General features: G+C 41.7%; 1 protein-coding gene and 1 long non-coding RNA gene across 2 annotated transcripts in view; one reads left to right on the top strand and one right to left on the bottom strand.

Moving 5' to 3' along the window:
- The window catches only part of LOC102482621 (uncharacterized), a 234,343-nt gene that overhangs the window by 139,644 nt on the left and 81,891 nt on the right, over nucleotides 1-12,808 (top strand). The window lies entirely within an intron of this gene.
- Nucleotides 1-12,808, bottom strand: part of ARSJ (arylsulfatase family member J) — a 51,340-nt gene that overhangs the window by 38,202 nt on the left and 330 nt on the right. Inside the window, exon 2 of the mRNA XM_006162794.3 lies at nucleotides 12,088-12,762. Within this exon, the coding sequence (XP_006162856.1) occupies nucleotides 12,088-12,485 (398 nt within the window). The 5' untranslated portion in view covers nucleotides 12,486-12,762. The remainder of the gene's footprint in view (nucleotides 1-12,087; nucleotides 12,763-12,808) is intronic.

Genomic DNA, 12,808 nt, shown 5'->3' with positions numbered 1-12,808 from the left:
TATAGGGCATGTGTGCTCGCCAGACAGACAGAGAGAGACAGAGAGACAGAAAGCGAGAAATCACTTCCCAGGGGGGATGGTCATGCCGCATTCCCTTCTCCTCCATACTCCTCTCGGGATCTTGGGCATGCACGCACACGTGCCCGGTATGAGCTTTAAACCACTGGGTCTGGAACGCGAACTGCGGTCGACTATGTGGGAATCCAGCGACATAACCATTACGCTAACTGCTGGTCCCAAAAAACTCTCTTTAAAAGATTAGACTGTATGAAGTTCATAATTTAATGTGTTTTGTACATATGGGACTGGGAGGAATGAGGTAAATACATAATTACAATATATCATCAAAACTGAAATAGAGGTGTGCAGAGGATGGAGGAAAGGGAGGAATGCCTGGTAGAGATGAGAAAATGTTTAGCAGAGGACTAGCATGATTTGCACTGTGTTGTAGAAATTTCATTCGGGTCCTATTTTGGAGTGTGGATTCCGATGGTGTAGGCAGTATAATCATCAGATGGTTACTGAAATAGTGATCATAGAGCATGTGAAGTTCCAATCCCCATGAAGCCTACAACAATGCTTTCATGCAAAGCTATTCATTGTATTCTAACTAAATAGTAATCCCTGGGATGAGCAGACATTCAAAACTGAATAAGACGTATTAGCAATAGGCAATGCAAGGATTTCTAATTATTGTTGATTAAAGGAATTAAAGTAATCACTGGCTGGGGGCCAGCAGTTGTGTAGTGGTTATGGTGCTGGATTCCTGGATCCGCAGTTCAAGACCCAGACCTGGTGGCTTGAAACTCATGCTGGGAGCATGTGCGTGCATGCCCAAAACGCCGAGAGAAGAATGGATAAGGGACTGTGGCATGTCCATCCCCCCTGGGGGTGATTTCTCACTTTCTCTCTCTCTTTCTCTGTTTCTCTGGTGAATGCATGCTCTCTATAGCAAAAAAATCTCTCTCAAAAAATAAAAAAATAAATAAATAAAAGTAATCACTGGCTATTACCATATTTACAATTCTTCTCATATAGCCTTATACTTTCAACATGATTATTTAAATTTATATGTTCGTTTGCATGCCACAGGCTTAATAGGGTTCCATCAGATTCTACCAAACAGGACGATGAGCCACAACTAAGACCATCTGCAAGTGCAGAAACTTAGAAACCATATACCTGTAATCACCTTCCTGGACAGCATAGAACGCACAATACCATGTGGAAAATCTTGGCAGATAAAATATATTAAAATTGAAACATATGAGGTTTTAACTCTTTTTAACTGGCAGATTGAAATTGAAAAAAAAAGAGGAAACCATAGTTACAGAAAGCTTTTACAAAGAACGAATAGCCAGTTCTTTTATGGGTTGTATATAATTTACAGTTATGGAGATGTAGGTCTAAATTTAAAAGAATGTTTACTTAAAAGTTATGTAATATGTGAAATGTCTCAAAGTATTTTCACATATGTGACCTCAGTCGATACGTGGAAGAACTTTTAAGGCTGGCAAGGTAAATCATATCCTGATTGCTATTCTATAGGTGAAAGCGGTGTGTCTCAGAAAGAGTAAATGACTTATTCAAGGTCACAGGCTATAATTTGTTGACTGAATCGGCACTGGACTCAGATTTCCTTGCCATAAATTCTATGCTATTTCTGCTCTATGACATTGCCGGCCAGCGGGAAATAAATACTCGTTTATTCATCTACCCATTCATTCATTCTTCACACATTTGCTCAGTGCCCATAAGTACAAAGCAGTGGATTCGGTGCTGTGAGATTTATGGAGAGTATAAATCAGTCTCACTGCTCAGGGGGACCAGCGGGGGAGGTGAGTTTCAGTAAGAGCTGTGAACGAGCTGGAAAATCGTGGCTAATGAGACAGTTACAGAAAGAATTATGAAAGGTCATCATTGAGATAAATTATTTCTGGCTAAGGAATCATGGAAAGCTGTATGGGGAAGGTGGCATTTCAGCTGAGCCTTAATGAATGGTTGGCATTTGAGCAAAAAGAGAGATAGGACGTGAATTCTGGGGAGCAGAAACGGTAGGGGCAAAAGAAGAGAGACAGTGAAGATGTGCTCAAGACACGGAAGCCTCCATTTCTCTGGAGTAGACTTTGAAGGTAGAAAGGGGAAGATGAGGCTGAAGGAGGCTTGCGGTTTCCATGGGAGATGGGATGGTGTCAGGAAAACAAAGATTTGGTTGAAGTACCACAAGTTTTGGTTCACGTATGTGCTCTGCGGCCTTCTGTGATGGCTCCAGGGTTTCCGTCTATCATCTAGGAAATGAGGACCGGTGCTAGGTATTTCATAAATAATGTTCGAAATAATAAAGAATATTTTCCCTTCAGGGTGGATGTGAAGATCAAATGACGGGATGTCTGAAAAGTGACTGACACAGGAAGGTCCTCTGTAAAAGTTAATTTCTCTCCCCATTTCTTTGGTCATCAGTGGGGGGCCAGGGAAATATGTGTTGAGGGTGGTGACGTAATGAGGGTTTGATTTAGTAAAGCAAATGTGCTGGATGAATTAGAGGAAAGGGGAGTGAAAGACTAGAAGTGGGAAGCCTTGTTTTGCAATGGGGCACATAAGACAAATAAATCCTTAATGAGGCAATGGTGCTGGGAATATTTAATATCTAGAATGACAAAAGAACACTGCAACAAACTCTAAATACATCAAAGTAAAACACTTAGAGAAAAAGAGTTCATTGAAATCACGTCTGACTTTGAAATAAAAGAACCTTTTACACTGAGCTCATATTAAAAGCTAGGGCTTCAGGGGCCAGTTAATGGCATAGCGGTTACATCACTGGACTCCCACATGGCCGATGGCGGTTTGAGTCCTGGACCTGGTGGCTTGAAAATCATGCTGGTTGGCCTTTGTGTGCATGCCCAAGATCCTGGGAGGAGAATGGAGGAGAAGGGATTGCACTGTGGCCATTGCCCCAGGGGGTGATTTCTCACTTTCCCTCTCACTGTCTCTGTCTGTCTCTCTCTAGTGAGCACACATACCCTAAAGCTAAAACCTCTTAAAAACAAAACAAAACAAAACAAAGCAAAAACCTTGGGCTCCAAGTCTCCTGGCCTTCTCCTCTTTAATCTCTGTGAGATCACTAGGATGAAAGGACATCTTCACAGCCCTAAGCCCTCTGCACCTGCATAGATTCCTATGTTTCAGAATAGATATTCAGGGTCCTCAACACAATTACCTGAATAGGGATTCTCTTTAAAGGGTTTGTTTTAAATACTCACTTAAAACTAGGAACTTGGGCAAGCCAGTGGTATGATGGTTAAGGTGGCTGGATCCCATAAGACTGAGTGTTTGGTTAGAGTGCCAGGTGCCGTGGCTTGAAAAACATGCTGGGTGCAGGACCTGCAGGTGGCATGGTGGTTATGGCGCTAGACTCCCACATGGCTGACCTCAGTTTGAGTCCTAAAAATGGGACTTGAAAATAATGCTGGGTGCATGTGTGCCCAGAATCCCAGGAGAAGAGCAGAGGAGGAGGGATTGTGGCATGGCTATCCTCCCTGGGAGTGGATTCTTATTTTCTCTCTCACTGTCTCTCTGGTGAGCACAGAGACTCTATAACAAAAATGTAAAAAATACTTGTTTAAAAATAACAAAAATATACTAGGCGTGTGTGTATACCCCAAAATCTCTAAATGAGTGAGGAATGGAGGAAGAAGGGACTGTGGCATGACCATCCATCAAAGGGGTGGTTTCTTATGCCTCCCCTCCATTTCTCTCTTGTGAGGATGGGCACCCTCTGGGACTTTAATCACAGGAGGTGTGTGGCTCACTTGATACTGATTCTGTCAGAAAATGTGGGTGGGTAGAATAGCTCTGTGTCAAATGGTCTCAGTTATTGAGTCATTCTTTTGAAATGGATGCATGAGGTTTTAAAACTACCCTTTCTGGGACCAGCTATGGTGTAATGGTTACATCGCTGGACTCCCACAGAGTCAATCGCAGTCAAGTCCCAGACCCAGCAGCTTAAAGCTCATGTCAGGCACCTATGTGTGCATGCCCAAAATCCCAAGAGAAGAGTAGAGGAGAAGGGATTGTGGCCTGGCCATCCCCATGAGGGGAGATTTCTCGCTTTCTGTCTCTCTCTGTTTCCTCCAGCAAGCGCCCGCATCCTTTAGCAAAGTCTTTCTCAAAAACAGAGCAAAACAAACCAAAACAAAAACAAAAACAAAACCACCCCTTCTGCTTGTCATATCCATTTTCCAAAGTCAAGGTTAGACTCAAAGTAAACTCACTCCTTCTTGATTTCTAACTATAACCATTTAGAGTTTTCTAAACATCGTAAGTATCGACTAAATATTTATGAAGGTAGTGAGTGAGTGCTTAGCAACTGACACTGAGCAGTGCTCTCTGGGTGTAGGATGCCACTTAAAAGTAGGTCTTAAAGAAAAGAAGCAGATCAAAGATGAAGAACGCATGACCTTAATGTTTAGAAGCGGATGGAAATGTGTGTATGCACGTGTCTGGGGAAGGAAAAAACCAGCCCTATTCTCCTAAGCTGCTTTGACCCTCTTGTCTGTGAGAATGGCTGAAAGAATTCTCTTTCTTTTTTAGGGTTTCAAACACTAGGATGGTTGATAATGAATTTTTTTTTTTTTAATCTGAAAGCCGCACTTTATAAACTTCTGAAGACAAGTTCTCCCAGCTTAACAGCCCCTGAAGCTCACCTGGATCCTCCCTTTCCAGGCCACGTTTGTCTCCAGAGCTGCTGACTGTGTGCGTGAGCATGGCTGCAGCATTGGCAATGAACAAACGAAAGGCCCAGCTCAATCAATCTCTAGAAAGAGGCTATAATTAAAAGTGAACACTTAACATTTCCTAAGAGATCATTTGAGAAAAAATGAATTCCCACCATGTCTCTAAGTCTTCACTGTCACTCCCATCTTCCCAACACATCTGCTGCCACTCAGATGCTACCCTCTTCGCATCTCCACATCCCCTACCCTCATTCACTCCTCTGCTGACCCTGGACTCTTTCAGTATACCCTCTGGTACTGAAAGTATGCAGCACAGTGCCCTTTCACTTCATCTCTTTCCTGGACATGCCTTCTACTTTTTGTCTGTAACTGACTGCTGGCTGTCCCTGCCATGTACTCTCAGCTTAGGGACGGTCGGTTACCCACACGCCAATTATCACAGAATCTGGAGCAGGGACAAGTGTTGTCTTGAGTCCTCACTGGCACTTCTAAATAGTTCTGACTCCTGTTTCTCTTTAAAAGCTCAAGTCCTTTAAAAAGCAAGCCAACAGACTACAGACTCCCGAGGATCGAGGATCGGATCTCCTGTTGGCATTCCCTCACTGCCTCCAGGCCTTTCCCTTGACCTCTCATTCTCAGATGACCCCAGCATGGCTCATGACCTTTGGCCCACTCTCTGTCTCCTAGTTCTCAGTGACTTCAGTATCCACAGGAATGAGCCATCCAGCAGCCCTTCCTGTTACCTCACCTTCCTCACTTCCAAGGATGTCTTCCTCTGTCACATATGAGCACTCATTCCCCTGCCAGTTTCAGAACTGTCTTACAGGGCTAGTCTAAAGTCAAAAAAATATTTACAGTGGGGCCAGTGAGTGGTGTGGTTGTTAGAGTGGCGAGATCCCACATGGCTAACTGGGCAGTTCAAGTCTTGGACCCGGAGACTTGAGAGGCATACTGGGCATGCATGTGTGCCTGCCCAAAATCTCAAGAAGAGAATGAAATAGAAGGGCTTGTGGTATGCCCATCCTCCTCAGGGGGTGTGTACTCATTTTTTTCTCTTCCTCTCTCTCCCTCTCTCTATCTCTCTCTGGTGAGCACACATGCCCTATAACAATGAATAAATAAATAAATAGACAAAAAAAACCCTGGACTACTTAAAATTTTTGATCCCAAACATATAGTTTCCTATCATTTTTCTTTTTAGCTTTCCAAATTTGCTGTAGTGTTCCCACTCGAAACCCATCCAGAGAGTCAATCAATCCATCAATGCTGACACATTTTTTTTTTGAGAGAACGGAAATGCCCTATATCTTTCCCCTTTACTTTGCCCAGTACAGAGTCCATGATTCACCACTCTACTCATTTGGCAAATCTCCAAACCCAGTTAAACCCACCTCTTCCACTGTGCCTCTTCTGCACATAACACCCGAGCATGGCAAAAGAAAAACAAACAAATGATGACTGGTCTCTGCTAAAATTTATGACTACAAATCTCAAGCAGGCTTTCATTACTGCCCGGTACGTTTACGGCATCTCCCACACAATTCACTTTCTCACTCTGCTACAAGAATAGCTTGTGTCTCTCCCTCTCTCCTTAAGCATCCAGATCTTCATTGTCAGTTCATTATTTCATTTATTATTTCCCTTACAAAGTAGGATAATTCAGAAGAGAATGGCCTCATATTCCCCAAACCAAACATTCCAGCCTATTTACATCTGCACTTCACACTCTCCCTTCCCGTGAAAATGAATGAACTGGTAAAGACTAGCCAAGGTCATTTGGAAGAACAAGCAGGAAGACTTACAGCCTAGATATCAATATTTATTATGAAGCTATAGTAGTTAAGAGAATGATATATTGGCACACGGATACACAAAGAGAACAAGGGAACAGAATGGAGCCCAGAAATGGAGCAACCACGTATTGACACATACCTTGGACTTGGAAGGGGGGGCCCCTGCCATACTGTGGAGAATGCAGAGACTTTAATAAGTTAGTGTGGGCCAAGTGGATATTCACATGGGAAAAATAACCTGATGTATGTCACACTAAAAATTAATTCCAGGGGTGAGCAGGTGGCATGGTGGTTAAGGTGCTACACTCCCACATGGCTAACCATGGTTTGAGTCCCAGACCTCGTGGCCTGCTTTCTCACTTTATCTCTCTATCTTTTTCTGGTCCAATTAAAAAAAAAATAATAATAATGATAAATTAAATAATTATAAAAAATTCCAGATAAATTATAGATTTAAATGTAAAAATAAAACAAAACTTTTAGGAAAAAAAGACTATTGTTATGATCTTGTTCTTAGCAAGAATATCTCAGATAAGACATAAAAAGAGGGGCTGGCAGGTAGCGTGGTGGTTAAGGTGCTGGACTCCCACATGACTGATTACGGTTCAAGTCCCAGAACTGGCAGCTTGCTTTCTCATTTTCTGTATGTCTCTCTCATTCACTGTCTCTCTGTGGTGAGTACACATGCCTTGGAGCAAATTTTAAAATGATAATAATAAATAAATTTTTTAAAGACATAAAAAGAAAAGGCTTATTGTCTGGATTACAATACAATTAAAATAGTCTTTAAAATATTGAAAAAGCAAGGCACAGAATGGAAGAAGATATTTGCAATACAAATATCTATCAAAGGAGCAGAAGCTATGCAGAATGATCATGAATTGATAAGGAAAAAGCAGTCACTAAATAGAAGACAGACAAAGACGTAAATGCTCCTTAAAGGAAGATATTCAAGCAGACCATAAAATTACTGTTTCATTACTCAGGGAAATGTGAATTTAAATCATGACGGTATCCAAGTGCACGACAACCAGAATGACAAAAATGAGAAAGGACAGTACCTTTGGTGGTGGCAAAGATGTGGAAAAAACCCCAGGACTTTCCAGACAGCTGCTTGTGAGACTGAGCTAGTGACATGACTTTGGGAAAGTGCTAAGTAGTACCTACAAAAACGGAATGCACTCGACATAGCCCAGCACTTCTCTTTCTGGGTCGGTATCACAGAGAAACGCATACATATGTTCACCAAAACCACGTGGGTGCACACCTCTGTTTAGGGCAGAACTATTCACAATGTCCAGCACTGCGGCTGACCTCAGGGTCCACCGAGCAGAATGTATAAACTCATTGCAGTATATTTATTCAAAGGATCACTATTCCATACTGAGAATAGATGGATTTTATCTACAGGCAACAACGTGGAAAAGTTTTACAAACATGATGTCGAAAGGAAGAAGACAGACATCAAAGAATACTTCCTCTGTAATTCTGTTTATATAAAGTTCAAAAACCAGCAAAATGAATCTAAGGAGTTAGATTGGGAGAAGGATGATTCTCGGTGAGGGGTGACAGTTCAGTAAGTGGTTGTTTTAAGGGAAATAAATTTACCAAATATCCTATTATAGGTGCACATTATTGGGTTGCCTTTATGTGTATTGAAAAATGAACATTATGGTATTTTAAAAGGAATAAATGAATAACATAATTTTCTTTCATAAGCATTCATTATATTCTCTTATAAGAAGAAATGGTGTCATTTTTCCATGTATTTGCAAAATGGTTTTTTAAGAAGTGACAAACTTTGAAATAAATCAAACTCAGGCAGCTACTTTCTCAGTCAACCCTTCCTCTCACCAGGCCAGCCTCAAACACCTACAATGCTGGTTTTTCAGTCCATTGTACAAGAGCTCCTCCATCACTGCCCCATCTACACAGAAGGGTTAACAATAGCAGCTGCCCCATAGAGCTGCAGGAACTGAATGAGATAAAGCATGTGAAATGCATTATCCAGGAACACACTGACTACTCAGTAGATGTTCACATTTAATCCTAACAACAGTTTCTTTTAATTGCGAGTGTGTGTATGTGTGTGTGTGTGTGTGTGTGTGAGAGAGAGAGAGAGAGAATCTAATGGGGTGTAGTCACGTTGCAATCCCTTTTTCTCCATTTCTCTATCTTGTCAGGATTTGGGGCAAGCACACACACACACACCGTGTATTTTTCTAGCTTCTGGACTACCCTGAGATTTGAACTACAGTTGGTCACCTGAGATCTGGCTCCCAGGACATAGCGCTTAGTCACTGTTAAGTATAAAGGCACCATGGAGTTGGCCTTATACTAACATTCTTACTTTGCTTACTTTATTACTAACAATGTTATCAACAGACTAACCTGACATGCATATTAAATTACTATAGATTGTTTTGGCTAAACCCCAGACCTACTGAAACTGAATTGCTGGTTGAGTCCAGGAAATCTGTAGCTTTTATTTATTTATTTTTTAACCAGTATTTTTGGTAAGTCTTTTTGCACTCTCAAGCTTGCGAACTACTATCCAGAGATTAGGGCTTGTCCTCATTTGTTCCTCTTCGCTTCAGTACAGGATTCTGCAAGCAATGAATGCTTATTGATAGGCTGAACGATTATTCAGTATTGTCAGATCTGCATGATGTAAACTATGAACGGATTCTGGAACTTGTTATAGAGTTGTACAGTAGATCAAAAGTGATTTTTACATTTTGACTCCAGCAAAATATACAGGGAGGTTAGTTTTCTTAATGTCAGCAGTAATTTCAGCTTTAATCATTTAAACTCTTCTCTTTGTAAGGTGAGATGCTTAGGAAGCTAGAATACACATGGCTGACTGCAGTACAAATCCTGGCTCTGGCAGCTTGAAAAGCATGCCAGGTGCATATGCATATGTGCTCTTAATCCTGATCGGATGGAGAATTTGGAGGAAATGGGATTGTGGCATGACCACACCCCACTGGGAAGGTTCTCTCTCAGTCTCTCTCTCTCTGTCTCTGGTGAGCATGCACACCTTCTGACAATTAAAAAAAAGCTATTTGAATTATTATTCACATTTCTCATAACCTAGTTTTCCCTTAAAATAATTCAGCCCATTTTGGTTGTTAGTTTCCTTTTCTGCTTTAGAGGGTTCAGAACTCACAGACATGTGCTCATAGTGAGGCAAACGACCATATTCTCTGGGCTCTGAATGACTAATACTAAGCCCAGAACTAGGCTTCCATAACTGTGTTTTTTCTTACATCTGTGTTCATTTAAAGGAAGGTTCCAGCAATTTGTCTGAAAGAAGTACATGTGAAAAATATCTTCAACAGTTTAATTCAAATAGAAATTTAAATCAAATCACTGCAGGTATTTGAACTTTCTGTCTATAGAACAGATATATAACTTGTTGCATTGAATAAAACTTTTTAATAAGAAATCCTCTAGTGAGATATTTGATTGCATTCCAAGTATAGAAGTGTTGACCTTTGACCAAAGAGAAAAATTTGGGATTATTTCCAGCTTAGTCTCATCTCATTAAGTAAACATGAAAGTTAAAGATAAAACCTAGATATTTTAACAGTGCAAGATTTTTTTTTTTTTTTGGAAAGGTTTTTGCTATAGGGTGTGTGTGCTCACCAGAAAGACAGAGAGAGACAGAGAAACAGAAAGCGAGAAATCACCCCCCAGGGGGGATAGCCATGCCACAATCCTTTCTCCTCCATTGTTCCTCTCAAGATCTTGGGCACACACGCACATGTGCCTGGCGTGAGTTTAAGCCACAGAGTCTGGGACTCGAACCATTGTTGACTATATGGGAGAATCCAGCAACATAGCTATTACGCCAACTGCTGGTTCCAAGAATGCAAGATGTTTAAGAAATACATTTTTTTTGTTTGATGAAAAGCTTTGAGCATTAATGTGAAAGATAAATTCATTTAATTCAGTTTTATATTTTCAACTACTCTTGACAATCTGTGTAAATCTAAATTCTATAAATTATTTGAAGAAGTCCAGTGGAAGTTTATGAACATTTACTTCTTGAGTCAACTGTAAGGGTGGCTGGGATTAGACATGAAGAACTTGACCTCTAGGCCACCAGATGGACTTGTTATTTTCCAGCCAACAATTTGATTCTTTATAAACATCAAATACCCTTGGCTTTCTAATGCCACAATTAACCTTTAAAGTGATGCCCCAGTACAGTGTGACTCCTTTTTTTCTCTGTCTCCAGAAAGGTAAGGATGAGTGTTTGGTTTTATTTTTTTATTTTTTTATTTTTTTTCTGGCAGTGAGTCTAAGTTCTGACAGTTTGCTAAGCAGTGGAAATCATGCTGTAAGCAAAAGTCTCTGCAAGACAGGGATTCCTACAAAATAGTCTTTATTTTTCCAATGGATACTGGCCACTCTTTCAGGATCCAATTCCAAGAACAACTTCACCGAAGCAAGGGTTCCCTGCAACTGAAATCACAAGATTTCTCAGAGATTGAAACTATGAAGGCTTCTCTTTCTCCTCTGTCCAGTGGTAGCTTGGCCCCTGGCCCTCCTAGTTTATCTCCAAGCCACAGGCTGACTTTGGATATCTAAATCATTTACAGTAGCCTTTAATCTGATCGATACAGTAAAAATATGAAAATGGGTGAACACATAAGTAGATTTAGTCCTTAACAAAGCGATCATAATATTAAACATATTTTACTTAAGTGTCCAAATGACCTTTTTTTTTTTTTATCAGAAAATGTCTAGACATGTGAGGAATGGCAGGAAACTACAGATAAAGTTTGACCTCTGTTGAGTTTCCCAATGGATTTCCTCACACTTTGAGAACTAACTGCCTTGGTAATGACTTCGATCAGTGACCCATGATTGAAACTGACCTATTGAAGACTCAGAGTCTCACTACATACACTGGTCACATTTTCCATTACCTTCCTCTGTTTTCTTGGTCCCCTCTTCTCTCTACCATGACCTGTGGCTTTGATAATTCAATTCTAGATTTAAGAACAAATCAGGAATTGCAGATAAAGTTTAGTCTTTCTTATGGGGGATGGTGACGGAGAACTTTGTTGTGACATCCAAAGCAACATCTGAATGCCCATAAGTCAGAATAGAATAGATTTGGGGCAAGATCTTTTGTGAATCAAAAAAAAAATGCAATATATATATATGTATGTATATATATATGTATATATGTGTGTGTGTATATATGTATATATATGTATATATATGTGTGTGTGTGTGTGTGTGTATAGATCAGGAGTCCACTTCTAGAGATCTTAGAGGTGGGTAAACATTTACAAGGAGCGATATCATTTGAAGATCCATGGAGGCTCTGAGAGGAAAACGAGACTAGACTGGTGACTAGACTTTGAAGATAATTAACGGGGCATCTGTTTTAAGTCACCAGACCCAACACCATAACACCGTACATCATTCATTCACTCAGTTGTTCCCCATACTTTCTGTTATGGCCTTAAACTAGAAGTAGAATGTTAATTACCTGCCAAAGGTTTCTCCAGGGAATAAACATGAGAGGTAGCAACACTTACTTTCCAGTAATAAACTGACTCCGGGATGGCGTGCAAATGGGCTGGACATAGTAGTTCTCCAGTTTAACTCCCTCCGCAGCGAGCTTGTCAAGAGTGGGCGTCTTGATCTCGGATCCGTGGTAACCCACATCTCTAAATCCCTGATCATCCGCGAGGATGAAGATCAGGTGGGGCTGGGAGGCGGTAGGTGTGCTGGGCTCTGGTCTCTCTCCAGCTTGCGCTCCCAAAGCCCCTTCCTCCTCCTCCTCCAAGCCTTGACCCCAGGACAGGTAACCATAGGTGAGCAGGCTGAGGACCCAGAAGCCTGCCAGCGCCCCCATAGCTAGCATCTTCCCAGGCCAGGCCCAGGGCTGTGGAGAAGGCGGAGGCGGAGGCCCCGCACAGGTCGTGGGGGCCATCCACTCGGGGCACGGCCGAGCCTGCACGCGCAGGACCACGCACCTCGCGCCGCCGCCGGCGCACGCATGCACCCAGGAGCCGGCCCCTAGGACCGTGAAGGGGCTCCACCTGGCCAGGAACGCCGCGCTCCTCCTGGGTGTCACCACGCCCCAAAACTTTAAGTTGTTGAAGTGATGGATGGCTGGGGAAACAGGGAGGAGTCGCTTTGCTCCATCAAATGTCAGATTCTTCTCGCTCCCGGAGCAGCTTCCTCCAACACGTGAAAAGTTACTTTCTCTGCCCAGAAATTATCAGCGGGAAAAAGAAAAACAAAAAGTCATGA

This window comes from Tupaia chinensis, unplaced genomic scaffold (genome assembly GCF_000334495.1).
Source record: "Tupaia chinensis unplaced genomic scaffold, TupChi_1.0 Scaffold140548_1, whole genome shotgun sequence".
NCBI classification, from domain to species: domain Eukaryota; kingdom Metazoa; phylum Chordata; class Mammalia; order Scandentia; family Tupaiidae; genus Tupaia; species Tupaia belangeri.
The sequence above is the reverse complement of the archived record's forward strand: the minus strand, read 5'-3'. Positions and strand labels throughout refer to the sequence as shown.